Source organism: Malaclemys terrapin, chromosome 13, assembly GCF_027887155.1.
Source record: "Malaclemys terrapin pileata isolate rMalTer1 chromosome 13, rMalTer1.hap1, whole genome shotgun sequence".
Lineage (NCBI taxonomy): Eukaryota > Metazoa > Chordata > Testudines > Emydidae > Malaclemys > Malaclemys terrapin.
In genome coordinates, this window is record NC_071517.1 from 22,354,492 (window position 1) to 22,382,454 (window position 27,963).

Genomic DNA, 27,963 nt, shown 5'->3' on the forward strand with positions numbered 1-27,963 from the left:
CCCCATGGAAATCAACAGCAGCTTGGAAATCACCCAGTGCTCCGCTCGGCAGCACACCAGTGCCTGGCACCCGAGCACCTGGCAGCATTCGAAGGGTTAAGAAGACATGTCCCTTCCAGAGCCTGACCCCTGTCCAGATGAGCACAGACACCCTCTCTCTGCTTCCCTGTTTGGCGCAAGCCAGTGCCGCGCATGGTGTGTTTCACCCGTGAGCGTTGGCTGGTTCCTCTGGCCCCCGATATAGTCTCATGAAGAAGGGCCATGCAAGTCGCTGGCGCGGCCTGAGGCTGCTAAGAGCGCAGATTGCAAGAGGCACAGGTCGTCCAAGCTGAACGCAGCGACCCGGCACAACTAAGGGCGTTGTCGCCACTTCCTTGTGCTGACCCAGCTGGCGCTGTGCAGACGCAGCAGGACACGGTGGCCCTGCCGTGATCGTCTAGCATCCGGATCAGCCTGTTCAAACTCCAGGCAAGGCCCTGGCAGCCCTCCGGAAAGCGGCACCTCGCTGCAGCCAGAGAACAGTCTGCTGAGGAGCTGGGGAATCCCTCAAGAATCCCCACCAGTAGGAGGCAGAGTGACCCCCATGCAGGGCATGAGCCAAGCCCCATGCAAGAGCTGGGGAGGGCAGGGGTCACCTTCCTCTACAGCAGCCGCTGTTGGCACCCAGATCTGAGAGCTCAGCACCCTGCTGCAGGGTGGCAAAGCCAGTGCCCCATAGACTGCAGGGCACAGCAGAGCTAAGGCTGTGCCCCCTGGCCATGGAGCCCCTCGGCGGTGGGCTGTGCCCTGCCCCCGACTCGGTACAGCCCTGGCATGTGTCCCACATCAGTCCCTCGCACCCAGTGGAATGGGGAGCGGGTATGTGAGCCACTCAGGGGTACACCTGGCCCAGGGTACCTGCTATGTCAGTGCCGAGCCATGGGGAGGCGGAGAATGCCCCCCACTCAGGGCTGCCAAGGGCCAGTTCAGCTCCCAGCAGGGCAGCCTGGTTCCTATGAGCCTTGGGGCAGACAGGAAATAACCAGAGTGATGGGGCATCCCCTGGCCATGCCTCCTTCTGCCCTTGTCCCACCCCCTACCCGGCAACTTCTGTGTAGGGTGGAGCCAGGAGAGGCAGCTCTGCCCCCATCAGAGGCCCCCTACACCAGGGGTATTCTCCAGCCTGTGATCCACCCTAGCCCGCACAAAGGAGCCAGAGGGTACCCAGGACTGGGCCCTTCACCGCTGGTCAATAGCATGATCAGGAGGTGAAGTTCCCATCCCCTCGGTTAAGGGTAAATCCCAGTGCCCACACCAAACTGGGGTGCACAGGGGTGCAGAATCTCAAGGGAAGGCGGGGGAGGGGGTGCCTCCTGATCCGAGCTCCTCCTCTCCCTGCAGGAATGCAGGCAGCTTGGCAGCTCTAACGGGACCCGTGCCCAGCTCATCCTTGTCTGATGTTCTTCCCTGGGTCTGGGTGGGGTTGACATAAGCAGCCTCTCTGGCCTTTCCTGAAACCTGGCGAGACAACCCCCCTGCCTGCAGCGCCTGTCAAGTGAGCAATTAGACTCCCCAGCCCACGCCTTCCCACTCCAGAAAGGTCTGATCACCGGGGCACTCCCTGTTCTGAGCTATGGACCGTGACCTCCATGGACCCTGCTGTGGGGCGAGGAAGCCATTTCCTCTGTCTGGAGGTGAATGGTTTCCTTGTGCAGGGCATGCCACCACACCGGTTCTTTAATCACCTCAACCGCAACAGACGGATAGACAGCCAGGCGGTGCAAAGAAAACACCCAGTAATCTCCTCCATCCCTGCGGGGCTTCCCATCCCCAGGGACCCTGAGGCCTGGTCTACACTAGGTGTTTATGTCAAAGTTAGCGCCGTTACATCGAATTAACCCTGCACCCGTCCACACCGCGAAGGTATTTAGTTCGACATAGAGGTCTCTTTAATTCGACTTCTGTACTCCTCCCCGACGAGGGGAGTAGCGCTAAATTCGACATGGCCATGTCGAATTACGCTAGGTGTGGATGGAAATCGACGCTAATAGCTCCGGGAGCTATCCCACAGTGCACCACTCTGTTGACGCTCTGGACAGCAGTACGAGCTCGGATGCTCTGAACTGCCACACAGGAAAAGCCCCGGGAAAATTTGAATTTGAATTCCTTTTCCTGTCTGGCCAGTTTGAATCTCATTTCCTGTCTGGACATCGTGGCGAGCTCAGCAGCACTGGCAACGATGCAGAGCTCTCCAGCAGTGATGGCCGTGCAATCTCAGAATAGAAAGAGGGCCCCAGCATGGACTGATCGGGAAGTCTTGGATCTTATCGCTGTGTGGGGCGATGAGTCCGTGCTTTCCGAGCTGCGATCCAAAAGACGGAATGCAAAGATCTACGAGAAGATCTCTAAAGACATGGCAGAGAGAGGATACAGCCGGGATGTAACGCAGTGCCGCGTGAAAATCAAGGAGCTGAGACAAGGCTACCAGAAGACCAAAGAGGCAAACGGACGCTCCGGATCCCATCCCCAGACATCCCGTTTCTACGAGGCACTGCATTCCATCCTCGGTGCGGCCGCCACCACTACCCCACCAGTGACCGTGGACTCTGAGGATGGGATAGTGTCCACGGCTGGATCCTCGGACATGTTAGCGGACGGGGAAGATGAGGAAGGAGATGAGGAGGACGAGGCAGTCGACAGCGCTCACAACGCTGATTTCCCCGACAGCCAGGATCTCTTCATCACCCTTACAGAGATCCCCTACCAACCCTCCCCAGCCGTTACCCCGGACACAGAATCTGGGGAAGGATCAGCCAGTAAGTGTTGTAAAAATCTAAACATTTATTTGTAACAGAACAGGAATATTAACAATTTAAAAAATGGGTTTCTCATGATTAGTTTGATTAGCTTAACGGTTCAGTCATGGGCAGTGCAACTATTGAAAAAAAAATCTAGCAATGTCCGGTTTTGCATGATTGTCCTGCCCAAGCCGCTCTACTGGTTAGTCACTGCTACAGCAGCTACAGTAAAATGCGGTCTATATGTCCGGGGATGGAGCAGAAATCCTCCTGTGACATCTCGAGGAAGCTCTCCTGGAGGTAATTGGAAATCCGCTGCATTAGGTTCTTGGGGAGAGCGGCCTTATTGGGTCCTCCGTAGTAGGACACGTTGCCACGCCACGAGACTATCAAGTACTCTGGAATCATTGCTCTGCACAGCATGGCGGCATACGGCCCTGGTCTTTGCAGGCTTTCCCGGAGCATTCTCTCTTTCTCGCTGTCAGAGATCCTCATGAGGGTGATGTCGCTCATGATGACCTGCTTTGAATGAGGTAGGGGAATGTTAGTGTTGGGACTGCTTTGCCGTTCCTTTACAGAACTGTAACCGCTGGTTTGCAGCCACGCGGTGGAGGCGGGAGAGGGGCAGCCGAAAGGGATCGTTCCCGGGGACAGCCGCGAGGGTGTGGGACAGGAGCAGACTTCCTGCTTGCCGAATTGCTGGCAGCAGGGACCGACATTGATTTCAATGTGAAATGAGGCCATTGCTAATATTAAAGTTTTAAGCTGCCACAAGTCTACGGCTTACCATGTCTGCCTGCAACAGAAATTCCGTTCTCCTGAGAGGCTTCTCAAATGTGCTGTAGAAGACCCCAGGCACTGAATGCGAAGGCCGAGAATTCGACCTTGTGCTGAGTGCGCATGTGATAGGTGCTGTGCATGGTCTTGTTAACAGAGAAAGACTATGTTCTTTGTTCACAACTACATTTATCTTTCTGAGGAATTCACTCCCTTTTTCCCATTCCCACAGCCCCATCTGCGACTGTCTCACAACCTAGCCTGTCATCACACTCCCAGAGGCTAGCGCGGATTAGGCATAAGAAGAAGAGGACACGGGAGGACATGTTCTCGGAGCTTATAGCCTGCTCCAGAGCCCAGGCAGCACAGCAGACCCAGTGGCGGGAGAACTTGACCCGAATGCACCAAGCCAACATGGATCGGGAGGAGAGGTGGCGTCAGGAAGACCAGCAGGCGACTCAAACCCTGCTTGGACTAATGAGGGAGCAAACGGACACGCTCCGGCGCCTTGTGGATGTTCTGCAGGAACGGAGGCAGGAGGACAGAGCCCCGCTGCAGTCCATCTCTAACCGCCCTCCCCCGCCACCAAGTCCCATACTCCCCTCACCCAAAGTGCACAGAAGGAGAGGCGGGCAGAGTCCCTGCTAACTCTCACTCCACCCCTGCAGAGAGCTCGAGCAGCAGAAAGCTCTCATTCCCCAAAATTTGACAAGTTCTTTCCTTCCCGCCTGACACAAGCCCCCATCCAAGTTTCACTTTCCCAGTTCCATGTTTGGTTGATAATAAAAAATACGTTTCTGTTAACTACTGTTTCCATCATGTTCTTTTGCAGGAGGGGGGGATAGGGGGTTGGTAATTCGACAGGACAGTCACCTTTGGCAGGGTATATAGTCGGGGGCAGGCACAGCAGCAGGGCACATACATAGTGCAGTGATGCAGTGACTAGTTACCCTGGTTAGTCTGGGAGGTTGTTTTCATGTTATGTGGTGGGGGGTGGGTTGCTCTGTGACTTTGTGGCAGGGGAGGGCAGTTACAGATCTTAAGCGGCGGTCCTTAGGCAGGATCACAGAGCCACACAGCAGGGGATCTGTAACCGTCCTCCCCCTGCCACAAAGTCACATAGACCCCCCCATACACACAGTCCCTATCAGGAGGGGTGACAGGCTCCGTTGAAACAACCATCCCACCGCAGCGGAGCCTGTCAATCCTTGAGTTTAGAAGCTGCATTCGCGCCACTACAGTACACCCGCTCCGCACCACAGTCTGCGTCCCAGTTTTAAAAAATTCCCGCGAATACAGTATTAAAGAAAACGGTGTGCTTTAACAAAGTAGAACTATTTTTATTTTGAAACGTGTGTTGGAAGTGGGGTGAAGGGGGTATGTAACTGGATAGGATAGTCAACATTAACTGGGCAAAGAAATGGGGGCAGGTTTAGCTTCTCAATACACAAACTTTAAAGTCACAGGTTACCCTGCTCACTCAGGAACTTTGCTTTCAAAGCCTCCCGGATGCACAGCGCTTCCCGCTGGTCTCTTCTAATCGCCCGGCTGTCTGGCTGTGAGTAATCAGCAGCCAGGCTATTTTCCTCAACCTCCCACCCCGCCATAAAGGTCTCCCCCTTGCTCTCACAGAGATTGTGGAGCACACAGCAAGCTGCAATAACAATGGGGATATTGGTTTCGCTGAGATCACAGCGAGTCAGTAAGCTTCTCCATCTCCCCTTGAGACGGCCAAAAGCACACTCCACCACCATTCTGCACTTGCTCAGCCGGTAGTTGAAGAGTTCTTTTTCAGTGTCCAGGGCGCCAGTATAGGGCTTCATGAGCCAGGGCATTAGCGGGTAGGCTGGGTCCCCGAGGATGACTATAGGCATCTCCACATCCCCAAGAGTTATTTTGTGGTCCGGGAAGTAAATACCTTGCTGCAGCCGTCTAAACAGACCAGAGTTCCTGAAAACACGAGCGTCATGAACCTTGCCCGGCCATCCCACGTAGATGTTGGTAAAACGTCCCCTGTGGTCCACCAGTGCTTGCAGCACCATGGAAAAGTAGCCCTTTCTGTTAATGTACTGGCTGGCCTGGTGTTCCGGTGCCAGGATAGGGATGTGAGTTCCATCTATGGCCCCACCGCAGTTTGGGAATCCCATCGCTGCGAAGCCATCTATGATCGCCTCCACGTTTCCCAGGGTGACTACCTTTGGCAGCAGTACATCAACGATTGCCTTGGCTACTTGCATCACAACAACCCCCACGGTAGATTTGCCCACCCCAAACTGGTTCGCGACTGACCGGTAGCTGTCTGGCGTTGCAAGCTTCCACAGGGCTATGGCCACTCGCTTCTGGACAGTCAGGGCTGCTCGCATCCGGGTGTCATTGCGCTTCAGGGCAGGGGACAGCAACTCACAAAGTTCCAGGAAAGTTCCCTTCCGCATGCGAAAGTTTCGCAGCCACTGGGATTCATCCCAGACCTGCAGCACTATGCGGTCCCACCACTCAGTGCTTGTTTCCCGTGCCCAGAATCTCCTTTCGACGGCATCAACATGACCCATTGCCACCGTGATGTTCTCGGCGCTGGGTCCCCTGCTTTCTGAGAGGTCTGTGCTACTCTCAGACTTCAGGCCATCACCGCGTTGACGTAGCCTCCTCGCCTGACTTTTCTGCATCTGCCTCAGGGAAAGGTGTATGATAAGTTGCGAGGCGTTGAGAGCGGCCACAACTGCAGTGATGGTTGCAGCAGGCTCCATGCTCGCAGTGCTGTGGCGTCCGCGCTGTCACTGACTAGAAAAGTGCGCGAACTGATTTCCCGCCGGCGCTTTCAGGGAGGGAGGGCGGGAGTGATGGACGGATGACGACAGTTACCCAAAAGCACCCTGGACACCTTTTTTTTACCCAGAAGGCATTTGCGGCTCCACCCAGAATTCCAATGGGCAGCGGGGACTCCGGGAACTGTGGGATAGCTGACCACAGTGCACCACTTCCAATGTCGACGCTTTCCCCGTTAGTGTGGACTCACAAAGTCGAATTACTGTCCTTAGTGTGGACACACACGTTCGACTTTGCAATATCGATTCCAAAAATTCGATTTAAGTAAAATCGAACTACTCTCGTAGTGTAGACAAGGCCTGAAGTAGCCCCAAGTGCTATGCAGATTATTCAGACCGGGGTCACCTTCCTGCCCCCACACACTCAAATGCAGCCAGCTCTGGGGTGCTGCATGTCATGTCAGGTGTTTAACAGCCACATGGCAACACTGCTGAGTGGATTAAAGGCAGGAAGTGAATAATACCATATCCAATTTGATCCACACAGGGGGGGGATATGGAGGCACCCCCCAAACCAGAATGGATTTGATTTAAATCACTAGTCAGGAAGACTCTATTTAATCATGGATTTCTACATAAACGTGTATTCTTGTTGGTTGTTATAACCTTAATACATATTCTTCACAACTCAGAGATAGATGTAGGTTTCATTTTTAGAAGGTACACACTATACATTTTTAAACACTGATTTATTTTGAAAACTTTTCAGATGAGTTTTACAGTTATATCAGAAAATGAATGAATGTTTGGTGATTTCATTTACCAAAGGTAATTGAAGCAAATATTTATGAAGTCATTGGGAGGTGAACTATCTCCAATTCAATTGGTTAATCATTAATATTTGGAGGATTTTCTTGCCATGCTGTATTAGGAGGAGAACATCACCAGACAAACATCTAAATTGTTTTATTTAACTAAAACAACGTTAAGTATTTTGGATTTTTTTTCTTCAACAGCAAACATATAATATTTTAACAAAAAAAGCATATGTCCCTCGCTTCTCACATTTATCTCCAGACTTCTTCTCCAGATCTATTCCGCCCCCAACAATCTTCTATTCATTGAATTTTTTAAAATTGCACTTTTATAGAGAGGTAAGGGGTTGACTCTGTGTACACAAATTTGCAGAGAGACAATAGAGTTGAGGTCTGTTATTTCTCAGCTCTATCTATGATTTATTTAAAACATTTTTGCTGTTAACAAGCATGTTACCTCTGGAGAGACAAATCCACAGTTTGAGAACTGCAAAACTAAGCATCTCTGATCAGGGCTGGCTCCAGGCACCAGCCTGGCAAGCAGGTGCTTGGGGCGGCCGCTCCGGAGAGGGGCAGCAGGTTCAGCTATTCGGCGGAAATTCAGCAGACGGTCCCTCACTCCTGCTCGGAGCGAAAGACCTCCCGCCGAATTGCCGCCGCAGATCGCGATCGCGAACGCTGCTTTTTTTTTTTTTTTTTTGGCTGCTTAGGGCGGCCCTGGAGCCGGCCCTGTCTCTGATGGTATCTTCTAGACTGAGCACTGAGTCCCATTGGGTAGATAGAAAGCTTCACCTAAATAATCTATACAGAAGCCCCTGGAACCCCATAAGATTGGGTCCCTAATCCATGAAATATTGGAACTCATTTACAAAACTTTTCTTAAACATTACATGAATATATTGTCTCAGACTATCAAATTAGAATTTATAATCCCTATTCCATGATGAGATAGGTTTTTTCCTCAAAAAGCATTTTATCAAAAAAATCTGATTTCAATCAAAAAAATCATTGATTTTTATCCACTCTGCCCCAAACTGAAGCACGTGTCAATTTGGACACATGTCAACATCCATGCCATGTGATGTCACCGTTTTATGATCAGAAAAGCGACTAGATAAAAATGCCGCCACCCCCTTACTCTGCTGATGCACCCGGCGCAGGTGCCAATCCCAGTGGCTAGAGAAGGCGTCACCACCCGGGAGCCCTGCAGCCAGCACTGCTGTGAGGGGCCAGCTTGGGTCTAGTCCCTCTTGTGAAGCATCTGCAGGACTGCTAGCCACGGTCAGGCTGCAGGCTAAGGTCAGGCCTCCGTATGCCTGTGACACCCCTCAGAAGGTAACGCCGGAGCCACTGGAGAGGGTAACGGGACATACCACCAAGCTTTGCTGCCCCCGGGACAGTGGCCAGATTCACCAGAGGAAGGGGCAACAATCCCCACAATGGACAATTCTGTACTAACCTGTGTCTTCCTGGCCCCAGCCTGTCAGGGACTGACCTCTCCCTGGAGCTAGCAGGGTTCATATGCCTGTAATATTTTTACCCTTTGTGATTTCACTGCAGATGTTCTTACTCTCCATATAAATAGCTACTCCTTTTTTAATCCCGTCCAAGTCGTTGTCCTCAGTGAGATCTTGTGGCAGAGAGTTCCACAGGACAATTGTGCACTATGGAAAAGTGTTTATTGTTTTATTTGAACATCCCCTTGTTCTTATCACACAAGAAAGGATAAACAGGAGCAAGTGATCTCCCTTCACCATGCCATTCGCTATTCTGTATAGCAGTATTACCTCCCCTCTGAGTCACCTACTATCTAACATCAACAGGCCCAATCTTTCCCAATTCTTTTTATATTGAAAACGGTTAAAGGTTTGGAGAGACTTCACACCTGACTCTGATCTCGGTCTGTTTCTCCTATCTGCTCTTTGAGATGACCAGAACAGAACACTGTACCCCAGGTGAAGGTGAACTACAGATATAATAGATATTGATAATAAGATCTTCTGTATTATTCTCGGTCCCATTCCTTATACATCCTAACAATCTGTTTTATTTACCGCTGCTGCCCACTGAGCAGACGTCTTTACTGAGCCGCCTACAGAGACTCCCACCTCTTTTCCCTCAGCGGTTGTAGCTAGTTTAGAAACACTCAGGGTGTCTGGGTAGTTCAAATCATTCCTTCCTGGCTGCTTTACCTCGCATTGTCTCCAACAGGCAGCGAATGTTATCTGCCACCAAACTGATCAGTCCCCTGGTTTTGTCCAGTCCCTCTGAACTTCCTCACAGTCTCCTCTAGTCTTGACAGCTCCACTAGGGTTACCATACGTCCGGATTTTCCCAGACATGTCCGGCTTTTTGGTCCTCAAATCCCTGTCTGGGAGGAATTTCCAAAAAGCCGAACATGTCCGGGAAAATAGGGAGGCATGGTAAGGGGTCCGCCTCCTCCCCGGGGTTCAACTTTCCCGGCTCCCGTCGCTCTCCCCAGCGCAGCAGCAGCTGGAGCCCAGGAGGAGGCAGCTGCGAGCTGGGATGCCGCCAGCCGGCACCACTCGGCCAGGGCCGGGCCAGAGCCGCAGCCGCTTGGCCAGGGCCGGGAGTGCTCGGCCGCCGGCCGGGGCTGGGCCGGAGCCACTCAGCCGGAATCGGGGCCTGAGCCGAGCCGGAGCCGCTGGGACCGGGGCTGGGGCTGGGGGTGCTCGGCCAGCGCCACTCAGCCAGGGCCGGGCCAGAACTGCTCGGCTGGGCCGGTGGGGCCAGGGGTGCTCGGCGGCTGGCCGGAACCGGGACCCGAGCCAAGCTGGGCCGGAGCAACTGGGGCTGGGGGTGCTCGGCCAGTGCCGCTCGGCCAGGGCCGGGCCGGGGGTGCTCGGCCGCTGGCTGGCGGCCGGAACTAGGGCCCAAGCCAAGCCAGAGCAACCGGGGCTGGGGGTGCTCGGCCGGCGCCCCAGGGCCCGAGCCGGGCCGGAGCCACCAGGGCCAGAGCCTCTTGGCCAGCCGCCGGAGGGAGCCGCTCAGCAGGGGGCCGGACTGGGCCACGTCGTCTCGCGCCCCGCCCCCCAGCCCCAGCTTACCTGCTGCCTGCCTGTTTCAGGCTTCCCGCGAACATTTGATTCGTGGGAAGTAGGGGAGGGGGAGGAGCAGGGGGGTGCAGCGTTTAGGGGAGGGGGCGGAGCAGGGAAGGGGCAGAGTTGCGGCGGGGCCGGGGCTCCTTGGAGTGTCCTCTTTTTCAGGGGCTCCAATATGGTAACCCTAAGCTCCACCACACTTCCCCACCCCCACGAAGGACAGCAGGACCAAAAGATCTTAACCAAAGCAAAGGACACTGCCTGCTCCTTGAGGGCACCCAGACCACCAGACAGAACTCCGGGTTTGACAGGAGTAACCCAGGCTCACTCAGTCACGCCAGAGAGCAGAACCTGGGCTCCAAGGGGTGCAGCCCAGCAGCTGAATGGGCCGCTCCCAAAGGACCTGATTTGAGAACCGGAAGTGGCCACACGATCAGCCAGCCAGCGAGGGATCTCCAGCACTTGTCTCCATTCTGGTTTAGCTGCATTGGTTTTTTTGAAGAAGGAAAGTGTAGCTGCACCCACTGGGCTCATTGGGTGTCACCTGCCGGCTGGGACACTCTTCTTGCAGCTGGTCATTCGTGGCTCAACTATAGTTACTCCTTGAAACAACTCCTGGGTGCTAAATAAGGGCAATTTTTTCAAAATTGCCAGAGTGGTTTAGGTGCCACAGTCCCATTGGCTGATGTGATGTAGGCTCCTAAGTCACTTAGGCTCTTTTGAAAACATCGCCCCAAGTCACGCAGCGCATCCCCCCTTGTGTGCTCTACAATGAGCTGGTCCAAGAGCCAATCACGTAAAGGGGAGAGAAACAACCTCTCTGGCTGCTGTCCTGTTAGGACTCGTGACGGGTTATATGCAGGTGGCTCACACGCCGCTTTAGGGGCCTCTTTGAGCTCCCTCAACATTGTGCAATGAAGGATGTTGTCATGACATGGAAGCCAGCAGTACTACGTCCTCAGATGTCTGCACCCGGTGACTCAGGGCACTGGCCGGACAGGTTTGAGCGGGGGGCCTCCCCACTTGGAAATGTTCCCTTGTTGGATCCTCAGGAGTATCACTGCCCCCAACTCCGGCACCTCATCTGTCCTCCCTGTAGAGTTCACAGCCCGGTACTCACTATCCCACAGGATCAGTCATTGTCCCATGGCAGTGAGGTGCCCTCCCATTCCCAGGCTTCCAAGCACATCACGTTATTCTTAGTAACATTAGAGTAATGCCTGGAGACCCCAACTGAGACCAGAGTCCCCTGTGTGAGGTGCTGGCCGTACACCCCTTGCCCTGAATTGCCTACAGCTGCTCTTTAGCCTCTGGGAGTTGAGTACTCAACTTCCAGTGGGATCTGGGCACCAGGCTCCTTTGCAAATCCCAGCCCTGCAGCTTTTATTACGTAACTCCATAGTCGGACACTGTGCTACGTCCCACCCCGGGATCTCTCCCAGCCTCTGCTCCAGCTCAGCTGTATTTTCAGCCCCTTCCTTTCCTCAATGCAGAGGTTACGGGCTTACGGCCTGAGAAGGCACTAAGAGTACAACACCTTACCCTGCTTAAAGCCACCTTCCCTCCAGTAACACTCCGGCTGTTAGGGGGAGTGTTAATGTTCCTCTGCCCACTGAGGTAGAGGCCTGAATTGTGAGTGTGTGTGAGGGGTCCCCTTGGCTGGCTGCTGAGAAAGGATGTCAGAAAGCATTAAAAGAAAGGCCAGTGACCGCAGCACGAGGCTGGAAACGCTACAGTGCCCACAGGAGGGGAGCAGAAAAGCATCAGAGAAAGAAACATGAGCTGGGCGGTCTCGGAACAGGCCAGTTCAGCCCGGCCGGCCTTTTCAACAAGCTGCCAGGATGAGCCCATTAAGGGACACAAGCATTCAGTGCCGTACGTTCATCCAGCCGGCGGCAAGGAGCGACCGGGGCTCCCACGTGTTGCAGGAATTCCCAGGGCTTCTGCTAGGGCGAGGAACCCGGCAGCTGCAAGAAAACGTTTGCCGTCCATTTGTGCAAGCTGCACAGGACAGCCGAGCGGGAAAGAGCCGCGAGTCTACGGGGATACCTCGGTCTGCATGATTTATCTCCCTGGGAAAGCGCCGTTCCCCACACAGCCTCTGGCTCCCAGAGAGCCGATTACCCAATGTCCTAGCTGGAGGCATGACTTAGACAAGTGACTTGGTCACAGAGACTCAGGATCAGAGCATGGCTTTGTTCCAACTGCTCCACAGCAGCGTCTCTGGCTGGTGCCGCCCGATTCCTTGCCAGCTGTGTGGGGATATTCCAGCCGGGGAGGAACCCAAGCCAGGAGGGGGCCGAGCAACTATTTAAGGGGCTTCCAAGGGAAATTTAAAAAAAAAATAAAAAGCTGAGCAGCCTAATGCAGGCTGGGGAAGTTACACAAGTGCTGTAAATTGCTAGCACTGTTAATTGCTGGGAGAAGCTTGGATAGAAAGGATCAGGCTGAAGGCTTGGGAATAGCAAGCATCTCCGGGGGCTGAGCTACATCGCTCAGCAAAGAGAGCCCAGGTGTGGGAGGGAGCTCGAACCGGGGATGCGGCTGTGCAAAAACAGCAGAAGGCTTGCGATGGAGAGAGGGATGGGACTGGGGAGGGGCCAGAGCTCAGCAGAGCCACATTGGCAAGGCAGCGGGGTTGGCAAGGTTGGAAGGGGTGATTCTTTTGTTACAATTCATCCTGCCCTCTAAAATCCTGCCGCATGGACGGCCAGGAGCAAAGGGACGCCAGAGCCCAGCTATGTCTACAGTGCAATAAAAACCCACAGCACTGGATCTCAGAGCCTGGTCAGCTGACTTGGACCCCCAGGGCTCGGGCTGCAGGGCTACGAATGGCAGCGTAGACACCTCCCACCTCGCGAGGCCTCAGAGCCCAGGCTCCAGCCGGAGCCCAGATATCTCCACTGCCATTTTTAGCCCCGCTGCCCAGGCTCTGAGACTCAGCTGACCCGGGCCAGCTGTGGCCGCGCCATGGGTCTTTTATTGCAGTGTTGCCGTACCCATTGTGTCAGAAACCGGGGCCTGCAGAGCCAGTCTCTGGGCAACTTAACGAGCATAGCTGGGCTGTAGCAGGCTGCCTGACTGGCTACAAAACCTGCTTCGTTGGAAGAGGCAGGAGACCAGCTCTTAAGCCCAGCAGCAGCAGTTCAGCGACTCCTCATTCACTCCTGGCTGCAACAACTTCTGTGCCTGCTTGTTCCCAGCATTGCTCCCACTTTGTTCCAGTCCTGCTCCAATTCTACTCCTGCCCTGCAGCCTGTCTTGCCTCACGCCAGGTAACCTGGTCCTGGCCCTCAGCTCCAATTCCTGGCTTCTGACATCAGTTCTGACCGTGGACTCCCATTCCTGGCTCCTGCTCCAACCACCAGGCACATCCGCTCACGTCCCAGTCACTGACACATCGCAGAACTCACTCGGGCTGTTGTAGGAACTCCCCTGTGGAGCCTATTCAAGATGGACCCATGGCTCGGCCTCGCCCCTGCCCTGGGCTCTGCATGGCCAGCTCAGTTAGAATGTAGCTGGCTCTCTTCTGTACGTTCCCAGGCGTGGCTCCCCGAGGTAGGGTTACCAAGGGGCCTGCTGGGCATTCTGCTCAGAAGAGCTCACACAACCGTCATCTGTGTGCTACACAACGGGGCTCGTTGCTCCCTCCCAAGCTTCTAGCAGCCGTGAGGGAACCGGAGAAGGGGAGATTTTGCTGGCCAGGAATGTGAAATCGACTGGGACACCGGGAGATGCTCTCAATGGGACTCTTCATTCTCTCGCTCTCACCCAGCTACTCACTGTGCTGTTTCCTAGAAACACAGCCTGAAGTTCACTGCCAGTTCACACTGCTACTGCACGTTATCACACCCAAATCCACCCTGCGGGCCAGATCTCGTATGCAGCTGGGGGGCAGAACGCCCCGGCTTTCACATCAGGGGCTTGAGGCGACTTTCCTAGGGTGGGAACATTCTAATAGGCTGGTCATCGGCCGAGGTGCATGGACATGGCAGAGTCCTGCCCCAGCAAAACCCTGGTTCCCAATCCCATCCATTGCTAGGCAAGTTTGGAGCCAGACCTCTGGGGCTCACGTTCGGCTCCAGTGTGCACCAATGGGTCTATATTCAAATCAAGAGCTGAGAACTGCCCGGAGCGTGTCCCAGGACCTTTCACCAGGCTGCGCCTGTGTAGAAATCAGAAAAGTTGGTTAAGACCAACCAGAGAGCTGTCAGCATGGAGAGCGAGCTGGGCTCTGCCCTGCCATGCACAATAGCTACAATATTCCTTAGCCTTCCTGACCCCGTTCCCAGCAGAGGCACGCAGGAAAGGACGCAGGTGACTTGCTCAAGGTCACGGACTGAGACAGCGGAAGGATTAGGAGTGGAAGCTAGAACTCCTGCCTCCCAGCCTGCTGCTCTGACCATCAGCCATCTCCAGAGCACACAGCCAAATAAGGGGAGTGGGGGAATGTCATTTTTCCAAATAACGCTGGACTCCCCTGCACACCAACGCTCTCCTGCTCTGCACAGGGTTTAATCTGTGCAACTTCCCACCCTGTGAGCCACGGCCCAGGAGTCACCGTCATGCTGTACCACCGCCCGGACCCATGATACGGCTCAGAGGCAAGGAGCTGGCATTCTGGTGCAGCAGCACTGCCGTGGCGTCCTGATGCACCGACACAGCAGCCCAGCCTCCTGGGCCAAGTCTGTGCCGCAGACAAAACCAGGCCTGTGTCAGAGCACACTGCAGTCCAGCACTGCTCAGTGTTACCACTCACAGGCACAGCTGTCCCAGCAGACCCAAACTCCAGCCAACAACCTGTAGAGCTAGCTCGCAGCACCTTTGGCTGGGTCAGGACAAAAGGTCCTTATCACCCCTTCTTTGTAAAAATGCTGAATACTGATTAGAATTACGGGCTGGTCTGCAAACGTTCAGCTTGGAAAGGGCTGCTCCGGACAGAGGAATTCGCTCCTTGCAAAATATTAGTGGGTGGAGATCAATGTGTCCATAAAGGCTCCACCTACAAAAATGCAACAGCATTCCTGAGCCCAATCTGCAAGTTACGAAGCTCTGCTTGGGGTTTCTCCGGCGCCAGCTGTGTGGATTGGGGCCTTTTCTAACTGGGGACGCACAAAACAATTTCACATCTTTAGACGTGGCTGCTGCGCAGGCACAGGAAGGAATGCGCATCTCGGTTAGCAACACAGCCTTTGCCCAAGCGATGGGTCGGACAACCGACTCTCCAAACTTGCTCTGGCTGCTGCTGACAGTGGCCAGTACCTGATGAGTCAGAGGATGAAAATGTCCCACGGGATGTGCCTGGGAGGGAAGTCCTTTGTGACTCCAACAATCATCAGATTATGGCCTGAAGTGCTTTAATTTAGGGCTCCCCCAGCCTTCTCAATACATCTTTACAACTCCAACTGATGCAAGGGTTACATGCAACTCCATGGGGCAAAGGGAGCAGGATTACCACAGAGCGCAACCTCCAGCAGAGAGATCTTCAAATGAAAGGAGTTGTGGACTTGGATGAATAGATTGTGGGGCTCTGCAGCCTCTCATAAAACCTCCCAGCTCTTGCATATTCCCACGGGAGATCTTATTTTCCAGGGAGATTAAAAATTGGGAGGAAATTGACGCCACATGTAGATAACCACGGGGGTGGGGTGGGAGAGAAATTCAGAGTTAGGGCAGGGAGTTTTTTCCTCCCTCCCTCCCTGCCTAGGAATGCTGCTGGGGGGTGGGGGGGGGGTGGGCTCTCCTCCTCTCATCATTACACTTATTTACACAGGCAGATTGTACCCAACATTACAATAGCAGGATGCATGCTATAAAAGTTACAACAAACATTTGCCACCCATTGCCCCAGGCCCCCAGCCCAGCCTCTGCCTCCTCCACTCCCTGAGATGCCCTCTGGTGAAAGGCCCAAATTATAGGTGTGCAGGGAAGGGGGAGATGGGACCCCACGCCACAAATCACAGTCCTGCCCCAAAGCAGCTCCCAGTCTGATTCCATATTCTTCTCTCACAGATCACGGGAGTGTCTGGAGTCTGCATCCCATTGCAGGGCTGAGCTAAAAATCCGCACCCAATGGCAGCCAGCGCTGGCACAGGAGGCAGGGAAAAGGGCGCTTACTCCACTACCGAAGTAAGGGAAGCATGCCAGCTCCTCGGTGCTCTCAGTAAAGGGGTGAGTGGGTGGAAATGGGGTTATTACAATTCTTCTGCACCTCCCAAGAGACAGCTGCTCATTCTACCTACACTGGCACTAGCTCAGCAGGAGCAGCTGCCATGCGGGGAAGGAGCTGGGAAGCCTGGCAGGTCAAGCAGAGAACCCTCTCCCAACGCCTCTGATTCTAGCCCGACACATATGGGCTGGCTCGGTTGGACCATCTTCTTACCACACTCAGAAATTACTTAATAAATATTCCATTTTTGTCTTCAACGTGCTTTACAAACACTAATCCCACTGATCAGCACTGGGGCTTCCAAGTGACACCCCAGCCACGGAGAGCACTCCCACGAAGTCTCATCCGACACCGGTGCCAAAGGAGAGACAGATGGTACATACTACAGGAGCTGGGGTACTTGGGCACATGGGCATCAGGCCACAGGGCTAGACACGTTGCCCTCAGCTCTCTCCAATCTATGCACTGTTGTTCCCCAGAGGATCTCAATGCACTACACAGGTGGTTCAGTGTCACTCCCTATTTTACAGATGCAAAAACGGAGGCTCAGGAAGATTGCAAGAGATCGTATAGGGCCTGGCACTATTCACACAAATAAGGGCTCACAGGACCAGCTGTTCCACTCATGCCTAAACTCTGCAACTTTTTCCACCCAGGCACACACCTGTGCCAGCACATAACCCACTGAAGTCACTGGGGCTCCGCCACACAGGATCTGTCCACACAGAACAGGGTACAGGACTGGGGCCTCACTTATATCAGCGTATCTTCAGGGGAGTCACACAGTGTAGCCGACAGCAGGATCTGGCCCACAGACACAACTCATTCTCCTGCTAAGATAGCCTCTTGTCCACAGCATGCAGCCATCCCCCAGCCTCTGGCCAGCTGCTTACCAGACTGAGCCCACCTCCTACCCTACAACCAAGCACAGCCAGCCCACCTCTAGCTCAGGAGGTCTTGGCACTGCCAAGCCTGAGGCTTAGGGTGACAGGGTACGGGGGTAGGTGGGGACACGCCACTAATGTGACTCCTCATTAAGGTAAATAAAGATAGAGAGAGGCGTAGAAGTACCAGCATCAGTCTGGTGCACAGGCTGATCGGCTGGATGCCACTGCGCTGTGTGATTCTGATTGGCGCTAGATTGGGAATGGAGTTAAGGTTGGCTCAGAGGCAGCGTTAAGGTTGGCTTGGGGGCAGCGTTAAGGTTAGGGTTAGAAAGCCCTGCACCCACAACCCCTGCGCATGGTTAGGCACCCACCCCAGTGAACCTGGCTAGGCGCCCCTTGCCCCAGCCCGTAGGTGGGGGACCAGATGCCCCATCCTACCTTGAACTCCACGGAGAGTTGCGGGGTGTAGTCCAGTGTCCAGAGCGCCCGGACCAGGGCTGCCAGCTGCTGGGTGACCTCTCCGGGCACGCCGCGGGCACGGTACTGCTCCAGGCCCAGGAACTCGGCCAGCAGGTCGGTGTTGCTCAGGCACTGCACCACAGCGTTCATGAAGCAGGTGTTGCCGTGGTTCTTCAGCCCCTGCGCCCCGGGGGGCCGCCCCTCCGCCGCGCCCCCCGGGGGGCTCCAGGAGCGCCGCGCCTCCGGCCAGCCGCTGCCTCCCCCGACCTGCTCCTCAGGCTGGGCTGCCCCGGGGGGCCCGGCCGGTGGGCACCGGAACCCCCCCTCATCGTCCTCCGGCTCCGCGCCCCCCCGGCGGCTCCCCCCTCCCAAGTGCGACAAGGCGCTCAAAGTTTTCAGCAGGCGGCTGACCAGGCTGCCCAGGGCGCGCAGGGGTCTGCGCCGGGACCCCCGCCGCCGCCCGGGGGGCTCCGTGCCTCTGCCGGGCCGCTCCTTGGGGGGCTGCGGGCTGGCCCCTCTCCTGCCCCCCGCCTGCGGCCGGTCGCCCATCGCCTGGCCCCGCCGCTCTCCCGCCAGGCACCTGATTCACCTGCCTCCCCCTGCGCGCTGCGCTCCACGGCGCCGGCTGGGTGCCCGCGGGCCGGCCGAGCTGCCCCCGACAGGTGCCCCGCGGGCCGAGGGGATGCTGGGCATGCTGCCGGCCCCCCTCCCTGCTGGGCGCTGGGTCCCGGAGCCGCTGGCTCGGGGTGTGCGAAGGGGCAGCTCCTCCCCCTGCTGGAATCTGATTAGCCTGGTTTAGTGGGGGGGGGGGGGCGGCTTTTCGCAGGCGAGACGCTGCTGCTGCTGCTGGTGAAAAGCGGCATTGGCTGGAGCCTGCCCTGGGAATGTGTTTTGCCAGGGCTGGGCGTGGGGAGCCTGCCCGAGTCAGGTGTTTCCAAGAGGAAGTAGCGCTGCCCAGCACCCTGAGCCCGAGGTAAACAGCTCGGAAGCTGTTGGAAGCGAGCCAGGCCGGCAGAGGCAGCTGGTCTGTGACTGCGGAACTCCCCTCCACAAGAGATGAGGGCAAGCAGACAGCTCTAAAGATCGGACTCTAGGTCAATCTGTTCTCTGTGGGGTCTTACACCAGGCTCCCCCGCTCACCTAGTCTCTGAGCGGCTTCCAGTCCTGCATTCAGCAAGGTGACTAACAGCAGTCACATGTTTGTTTTCTCATCCTCTCCCTTGTTTTCATTAGCTCTGTCTGTTTACTCCCAGTAGTCAGAATCTCAGGCCTGTCTTAGCCTACTCCGCACTGGAAAAGTTGCAGGAGTCTAGGCTATCGCTACACTTTGTGCTTCTTTCAGCAGTGTGGACTCAGGCAGCTCCCCGCCCCCCCACACACACGGGTTTCAGAAGCAATGTAGATGCTGGGGCATGGCTTATGTGAGTAAAGTTCAGACAGAGCTGAAGGGTATGGGTATGTACCCAAGTGCATACACTATACAGCTCTCTACTCGCCTGAGCCTTGCCTCCCCCCGCAGGGAAAGACTTTGGCAGTGGGGAAAGGCTAAGCCCGCCCACCCCCCATGCCAGAGCCTGTCGCTGGCTGGCACATGTAGCTACACACTGCAGTGTGAATGCAGCCACCTGTTCACTGTGACATCTACCTACACACACCTTACACACCACCAAAAGTAGGTGTAGCGTAGACATAGCACTAGTTACACTGCTGCAGACCAGTTCAGCCCTCGCTTACATCAGCTTGTGTCAGTAAATGATCGTTTGATTTAAGCGGGGGTTACGCTGATTTAAGTGTCATTAGGAGTTTAAGTCCATCTAGTTAAACCAGTGCAATTTTCCTAGTAGAGGTAAGGCCTGAAATCCAACAAATAATAATCTCCTGTATTTATGGAGTGGAATCAAAGGACCAAGGCACAGACCATAGATAGATTCGGTCCCTGTGGAGCAGGCCCCTGGCTTTTGCCATTTCTGTAAAGCTCTGCTGTAAATGTCTGTACATTCCCGCTGGAACGCATATGCTTGCTGAGGGCTTTGGGCCAAATTCATCCTGGGTGTAGTTTCATTACCTGCAGTGGTGTTTGCAGCAAGGGCTAGTTTGGCCCTATTGCATTTAAAGGGGCTCTCTCAAGATAAAAATCACCTTTGTGAAAGAATAATCCTACCCATCTCACTGAGAACATGGAGAGGACTCAACCAAGGAGAATGCAGGTTATTTTGCCCATAGTGATGCTAAGGTGGATGGGACAATTTCTATTTTCTTTCTAGTCAGTTTTACTTTTCAGGACTCATTCACCAGAGCGGTTACATGCTGACTTCTACCTGCCTTGGGTACCAGCCTGGCCCCCTGTAGCATCTGCAAGACTAATAGTCTTTGATGTGTTCTGTGACAGTGTGAGGTTCTGCTCCCCTCTTCTCTTCTGCCAACACAGGCTGGTCAGAGACCTTTTGTTGTTAACCACCACACTGTAGCTTATTTACAATGCTCTTCTTCTCCGCCCCCACCCCCCTTCGCTGTCCCATACACCACATGGTTTGCAGCATCCACAGCTCCTCTGCGAAGGAGTGGAAAGAGGAGATCTCTCCACCCAGAAAGCCTTCTTGGTTCTGACTCTGCTACCCTGCTTCTCCCACAACATGTCCTTCCTGTGCTACCTTCTCCCCTCTGCATCCAGGGCCTAGTTAGCTCTTTAGTGCTCCCCAGTCCATGCTAATCCACTAATGAGGCACAATCAGGTCCAGGTGGGGGGAATTAATTGGTGTTTAAGTGAGCAGAGTGCAGAACCAGCTCTTGGTTCCCAGCACTCTATCACAAATTCATCCACACAACACCTCTGTGCAGCAGAGCAGGACATGCAGCAGGGGAACTGAGGCCCAAAGAGACTCAGGCCCCATTCCTCAAAGAGATTTAGCTGCTGAACTCCTCCTGATTTCAATGAGGAGCTGGGCCCAAGTGACTTGCCCAAGGTCCCACAGGCTGAGCAAAGCCAGGAATTGAATCCCAGTGTCCTGAGACCCAGACTAGCCCCTAACCATGAAGCCATCGGGGGTGGTGGGGGGGGGGTGGGATTAATTGAATTTCAGACAACAAAAAAGAATGGTGGTTTTATTTGTATTTTTAAAATCATGACAATGTTTCTATCCATGTGAGAGCCTAGGACCCACTTTCCTTTACACAAACCCCTAAAGCCTTGGTACTAGGTTACTATGACAGCTACAGCATCGCACAGCGGCGATTCACAACCACTGCTCCCAGCCAGCTGTGCCACTTCAGCCTCTAAGGCCAGCACTCACCTATGTAACAAGGGGGATGGGGGGGGGGAATGGAGTGAAATGTACTAGTCCATTTCCTGCAGGTGCCCTCAGCGAGACATCAAAAAGGAAGTAAAACACTGGGGGATAAATCCACCTCTTTCCCCAGTGGGAACAGTATTACAGTGGCCCCAGCTGAGATCAGGCCCCCATTGTTGGCACTATATAGACGCACCATAAGAGAGAGTTCCTGTTCCAGAGAGAGAAAATTATACAAGCTGTGGACCCAGCGCTACAAACCATGCTCCCTTGGAGTCCATAGGACTCCCATGTACAGTGGGCTCGCAGGTTGTGGTGTGTGCAGCTATGTAACTGATAGGAGATTTTGCTATGCTGCACTGTTAGACACAGAGGCATCCCCTCCACTTTGTGTTTCATTTCAGATGCAGAGTTTTCCAGAGGAGTCACACACACTGTGCTCTGTCTGTGTGTATTTGTTCTTCCTTTTCTTGTTGTTTTCCTTAATCTGAAATAAAAGTCATCCAGAGTGAAAGGGGGTTTCTAACGGTCAGAGGAGGGAGGTTCTGGAACAGCCTCCCAAAAGGAGGACTGGTGGCAAACAATCCAGCTGGTTCGAAGACGCAGCTTGATAAGTTTCTGAACAGAATTTTATGATGGTGTTGGCTGCAAAAGCAGGGAACTGGACTCCGTAACCCAGGAAGTCCCTTCCAGTTCTATGGCTCAGTGAAAGGACATGTTCTGCTCTTTGTGGGGGTGGGGGAACCATAATACAGGATCGGGCCCTTTCGAGTCATATTGTCCCATTGTTGTGAACTCAGCTTTCTTTCAGGATTCCTGGTGCTCCAAGATGTATTGAAAATCAACATTAACAGTCCAGCCTTGCTAAAGGCCTCTCCTGTGGGGATTTGAGGTGAGTAGGGCTCTGAAATGAGATTCCATAGCAGGGGAGCCTGGCACTCTGGGACACAGATAGTAGTCGATGGGTCTTCTACTACAGCCTTGGCTAATAGAGGCTCATGTTTAAGATCCAGAGGTTGCAGGTTCAATCCCCATTGCTCATACAAGGGGTTGCATCACACATGCATTAATGTGAAGTGCTCTGACACACTGGACTGATTCCACAGCCCAGGGTGCATAGCCTCTCCCCCAAGTCGCTGTAGCAGAACCATAGGGGTTCCTCTGCATCTAAGGGGTTTCATATCTGGAGATGACAGACCATGATTTCACACCTGGTGCCAGCCTCTCAGGGAGAGCTGCCCTACTCCCTGACAAGTCCCTGGGCTCTGCCTCCACGCTAACTCCTTGCCCAGTTGCATATCCATTTTTATTAGCAGTGCAAAGCAAATAAAGACACACCCTGAAAAGTTTGCTTAACCAACAACAACAACAAAAAGAAGGCTGAGCCAAAGGGGTAGAAAGTTCACGGGTGCAGCAGACACGTTTTGTGCGAGACACGGGTGACTGAGTAACTCACAAAGGGTGCAAGGTCAGGACCCCCAGGGGGATTCATTACCGAGCTGTCAGCTACCAGCTGCCACTTAGCGGCCTGTCTGTTGGCTCTCGTGCAGGGACGAACCGGCTGACAGCTGATTGCAGAGAGGCACGTGTGAGCATGGATCTGGCTGCGGGTGAAATTCTGGCATGTCTTTGGCAGTGACATTATTCCCCCACTGGTGTATGTGACAGGCCAGTAACACAGTGATGTACAGCAGCCAGCAGCCCATGGTTAAGGGGCTCGTGAGGGCTGGAGACATGGGAAGGTTCTTCCTCTCCCAAGCAGGCAGGACTAATAAATGTCACATTTAACCATGATCTATTGTGTGAGGAGCAAACGCTGCCTCCAGACATGAAGCAGGCCTGTGGGCACATGGATGTGTTGCAGGAGCCTCTTTTGTAGGTGCCCTCAGATTTTCCCGCAGATTTTCTGTGTAAGCAGAGTCGTCCGCATGGCACAGGGGCGGCTGGGAATGGGTGAGATGGCAAAAACACATGGGCCACATCCCTGGGTGCTGAATCCTCTCCCCCTGCAAAGGCGAGAGGTGTCTAAAGGCATGGCACAGGGAAGGTCATTCCGTCTGCGATCCATCCCATAATGCAAGAACAAGAGAGCACACAAAGAAATTCAATGGCAACAACATCCAGCAGCGTGCAGGGCAATCTTTCTGATTTCATACCAGAAATAATTGACCAGTGGAACCCACTGCCACAGGATATCACTGAGGCAACTGGCTTAGCAGGATTTCAAAGAGGAGCAGACATTTATGTGGATCAGAGCAGCGGCCATTGCACTAGTCCCCAGAGGCCTCAACCAGCCAAGGGGAGAGAGAAAACCACACCCCCACACCCTCTTTCTTCTCTGTTGTATACCCCATCTGGGCATGGGATAGGCAGGGAGCTCTTAACCCTCCCACAGCTGCTGCTTTCACCCTGTCACCGCCCACCCCACCCCCACTTTTCTTCTTTTTTTCCACATCACCCGAACAAACCTGAATGAGAGGCTGTGTCTGAGGTGCTGAGCAGGGTAGGAAGCCAGTGACCCTGCCCAGCGTGTCCAGCAGCTGGTGAAACCAGCCAGGCCCGCGTTGCAGAGGTGTCTGCTTCATTTCTGCAAGGATCCTGCATCGACTGATGGGTCGGTGTGAGGAGAGAGCTTCATACCTGGCGGGGCCCCCTTCTCTCTCCTGGCCCTGATCAGGTACTATGACTCCCTTCCACCACCCCACCATGGTTCCCATCCTACCACTGCCCGATAGAATCACTTTTTCTGTATATTTCAGACCCCAGGGCGAGCACTCTCCCCTCCCCCGCAAAGTTATGTAACTTTCTCCTACATCTTCAGTCCCACCACGCCTGGGCGCTGAAAAGCATGGTAAACTTTCACAGCCTCCGAGCTGGGGCAGGCTGTGCAGGCCCATGCAGTCCTGCTCTCTGCCAGTGCAGGAGCGCGCTGCTTGGTGAATTCTCAGCACCACTGTGCAGTTTAACATTAAACACCACAAGCTCTGGGGCTCTGGTCGCTTCCCTGGGGAGACTGTCCTGCAGCCCAGTGGAGCTCAGCGCTAGGCAGCTGCCCCCTCAGCGTCAGCCTGTGCTCAGCTTTATCCCATTCCTGCCAGCATAGGCCCAGGTCCCATGCCCTGAATAACTCCTCTCCCTGCTTCCCCATCAGACATCCCTCCTTCCTTTATGTCTGAGAAGAGCTGGGCCAGATGCTCCCAAGAGGGGCAAAATCGTCCTAAAAATTCAAGTGATCCAGGGTAAGTTCTCAGCCCCAGTCCTGCTTCCTCCAGGCAGCAGGATCTGGGGGCTCCTTAACCCTGGGGAGAAGGGGAAGGGCAGGGCCACGTCCCATCCTCCAGACATATGAGGATTAAACGTGGCAGTGGCATTCATGGGCAGGAGTCGGGGCCAGCACAAGCTCCTGCAGGAGTTTGTCTCCTTCTTCCTGGTCCAGCAACCAGCGGGGTGCTCAGCATGGGAGAAACCCCTCCAATCCAGGCAGGCAGGGGAGGGGAACCTACTGAGATTGCCAGCTCTCTGGGGCAGGGGCTGGCATTGTGTGCTGTGTCTGCACAGCTCCTGGCACCATGGGGCCCTGGGTAGCTCCTGGGGCTGCCTCATGGCAAGAAATAACACCAATCAGTGGGAAGATACAGCCGGGGGGGAAGGAGACTGCAAAGACCCTGCAGGGGAGCTGTTCACACCACAGTCTGTTGGGTTCAGTGATGTATCAATCTGTCTCCACCTTTCTACACAACACAGCTCCACCGATCTACATTTGAAGTGTAGGCCAAGCGTGAGGTGTAGCTTTACTGAATGGCGGAGGAATGCGCTGGATGCTGTGTGCCAGTGTGAAGGGCTGTAAAAGGGGACAAAGTGATTGTTACATTTCACAAGTGTGGTATTCTATCAGGGGAGCCGGCTCTGTTTGAGTCCAGGCACACAAACCGGGGGCAAGGAACAGGGCTCAAACCCCCCAGAGAGGCAGGGTCCCTATCCCCAGCTCCCATGGGGATAGGGAGAGGGGCTCAGACATTCCTGGGGGGCAGGGACCCCAACTCCCATGAGGGCAGGGAGAGGGGCTCAGACATTCCTGGGGGGCAGGGACCCCAGCTCCCATGGGGTAGGGAGAGAGGCTCAGACATTCTGGGGCTCAGGGACCTCAGCTCTCATGGGGGTAGGGGAGACGGGCTCAGACATTCCCTGGGGAGTAGGGACCCCAGCTCCCATGGGGGTAGGGAGAGGGGTTCAGACATTCCTGGAGGGCAGGGACCCCAGCTCCCATGGGGATAGGGAGAGGGGGTCAGACATTCCTGGGGGGCAGGGACCCCAGCTCCCATGGGGGTAGGGAGAGGGGCTCAGACATTCCTGGGGGGCAGGGACCCCAGCTCCCATGGGGTAGGGAGAGAGGCTCAGACATTCTGGGGCTCAGGGACCTCAGCTCTCATGGGGGTAGGGGAGACGGGCTCAGACATTCCCTGGGGAGTAGGGACCCCAGCTCCCATGGGGGTAGGGAGAGGGGTTCAGACATTCCTGGAGGGCAGGGACCCCAGCTCCCATGGGGATAGGGAGAGGGGGTCAGACATTCCTGGGGGGCAGGGACCCCAGCTCCCATGGGGGTAGGGAGAGGGGCTCAGACATTCCTGGGGGGCAGGGACCCCAGCTCCCATGGGGACAGGGAGAGGGGCTCAGACATTCCTGGGGGGCAGGGACCTCAGCTCTCATGGGGGTAGGGGAGAGGGGCTCAGACATTCCTGGGGGGCAGGGACCCCAGCTCCCATGGGGGCAGGGAGAGGGGCTCAAGCCCCCCAACTCCTGGCATACACAGAAGGGAAGAATGTGAGGCTGACATCCAGCCCTGCCCCATTCTCCTCCCCCGGTTCCTCTGCCAATCATCCTCATGTCCCCTTCCCAGTGTCCCTCTACCTCTCACCCTCATCAGAGACCCACACCCTTCTCACCTCCTCTACCATTTATCCCCCTCCCCTCGATGCAGCCCCAAGCCCTATTCCCTCCCTCTTCCACCCCCTAAAATGCCCCCTCCTGTCAGAAGTATGTGCACGTCTATTTTTTCTTTACGCATTTTTTACATTCCCCCACAACCCCTCCCCCATCCCCCACCAATTGTAGCAATATGCCTCTCAACTGTTCCCGTGTTTCTGCCTCAGGTAGGACTTGAACTGACACCAGCTGGGTGGCTCGGGTACAAAAAGACCTTGGGCTATCCAGCTGTTACAAAAGTTTGGAGGCTACCCATCTTGTTAACTCCTCTGTCTGAGCATGCAGGGGAGGCCCATGACAAGCCTCACTGGAGAAGCAACATCTTTTCCAAATAATGTTTTAATCTGATTTCCCCCAAAGGGGCCATGCACTCCGTTGGGGTAGCCCTCCAGCACTGGAGATGCTGGTGCAACAATCTGAGCCCTGGTTTGATCTCTAGTTGTGAGCAAAAAAAGGTTGCTAGAATCTTTCAACTTTAGGAAATGCTGTTTTATTTGGGGAGCTGTATCTCAGCGACCCCTTGATTAAATGGCCCCCAAATTGGAACCCTAACAATACTCCACAACCTCATGAAGCACATCAAATTTCAAGGTGATCCAGGGAACAGTGTAGATTTTAGAGCACGTAGAAGAGTCAGTCTTTAAACAGAAAGCTGTTCTTAGCCCTAGATATAGAAGAGCTGTCGCCCTGCAATAATATCTTCCAGTTTAAAGACAGGGCTGTGGCTGGAGCAGAGCAGCCTGGGCTAGGCAGGTGTCTTGTACCTGCACTGACCCACTGTGGCGGGTACCAGAATGGTTCCACAAGGCCCAATGGGGGTTGCTGAGAACTGCGAAGGGAGGGGCAGCGTCGGGCAGGAGACTGAGGGAGAGATGAGCTGGGTGGTTAAAACCCAGGAATCGTATCTGAGACATCTGGGCTCTGTTCCTAGTTCTGTCTCACTTGTGTGGCGCTTGGGACAAGTGTCTCAGTTTCCCCATCTGTGAAATGGAGATAAGCCTTCAAGAGTGGGGTGGGGAGGCTTCACTCATTGATCTTTGCAAAGTGCTTTGAGCTCCTTGTGGGTGGAAGGTGCTAATCCAGGGCCACGCTGGGCCTGAGCCTGGAAGTGCTCTGGGCACAGATTTTCCACGGAAGTCAGCAGGACAAAAATAAACAAAGCCCTGTCCCCAAGCTGAGTTTCTCCAGCCTGAAAGGACGGAAGAACCAGAGACTCCAGGAGATCTACTAAGGACTTTACCAGTTGATTTTACGTGGAAGGCACCCAGACACTATGGTGATGGGCCACAGGACAAACCCCACAGAGAGGCCTGCACTCCAGAACAGGGCCCGACTAAATATTCTGGCCTGATCTTGGAGGCTGGGCCAGGATCCCTGAGTGCTAAGCAGTCAGACAGTAGCACAGCCTACAGCTGTTTTAAAACTGCATGTGGCTCTCTCATCCTGGGAGATGCTTCCTGGGTCTTTTGTGGCCACAAGGGGGAAGCCCAGTGCCCTGGCATATAGGGTGGCACTACAGCATGTGAAGGGCACCAGTCCCACATAAGGACCCGGAGCAGTGAAAGAGAATCCTGCCAAAGCAGCCGCCAAAGTCATCTGATGTGGCCGCACTGCAAGAAAGCAGCTTCTGGGTAAATCCAGTGCCCTCCGCTTGTCTCCAGCCAGTCCGCTGGGTCAGGTCACTCTCTGGGCCTTAGCTGTGCCGGGTGGCTTTGCAAAGAAGGCAGAGCACTTTATAAAAACCCAGATGTTCTCTCAGGCAAGATCAACCCAAATCCGATAATGCAAAATGGGCAGAGAGAGTGAGAACCGAACGGTGCAGATGGAAGGAGCTCTCGGATCCCCCAGAGATGACTCTCCAAAGCCTGAAATTCTCTCTCCCAGCAAACCCAGACAAGGAGACTGCCATCAGGTCCAAGTCCTGAGGCCACTCCCCAAATGGGGTCTGGCCAAAAAGCTGCTCCATGCAGGAACATGAAGGAAAT

At 54.6% G+C, this 27,963-nt stretch overlaps 1 protein-coding gene across 2 annotated transcripts in view; it reads right to left on the reverse strand.

The window, feature by feature from the left end:
* Positions 1 to 18,433, reverse strand: part of USP43 (ubiquitin specific peptidase 43) — a 183,937-nt gene extending 165,504 nt beyond the window's left edge. For both annotated transcript variants that reach the window (XM_054047868.1, XM_054047867.1), the window contains exon 1: positions 17,688 to 18,433. In XM_054047868.1, coding sequence (XP_053903843.1) covers positions 17,688 to 18,257 — 570 coding nt within the window. In that variant the 5' untranslated portion in view covers positions 18,258 to 18,433. The remainder of the gene's footprint in view (positions 1 to 17,687) is intronic.
* Positions 18,434 to 27,963: the final 9,530 nt, after the last annotated feature.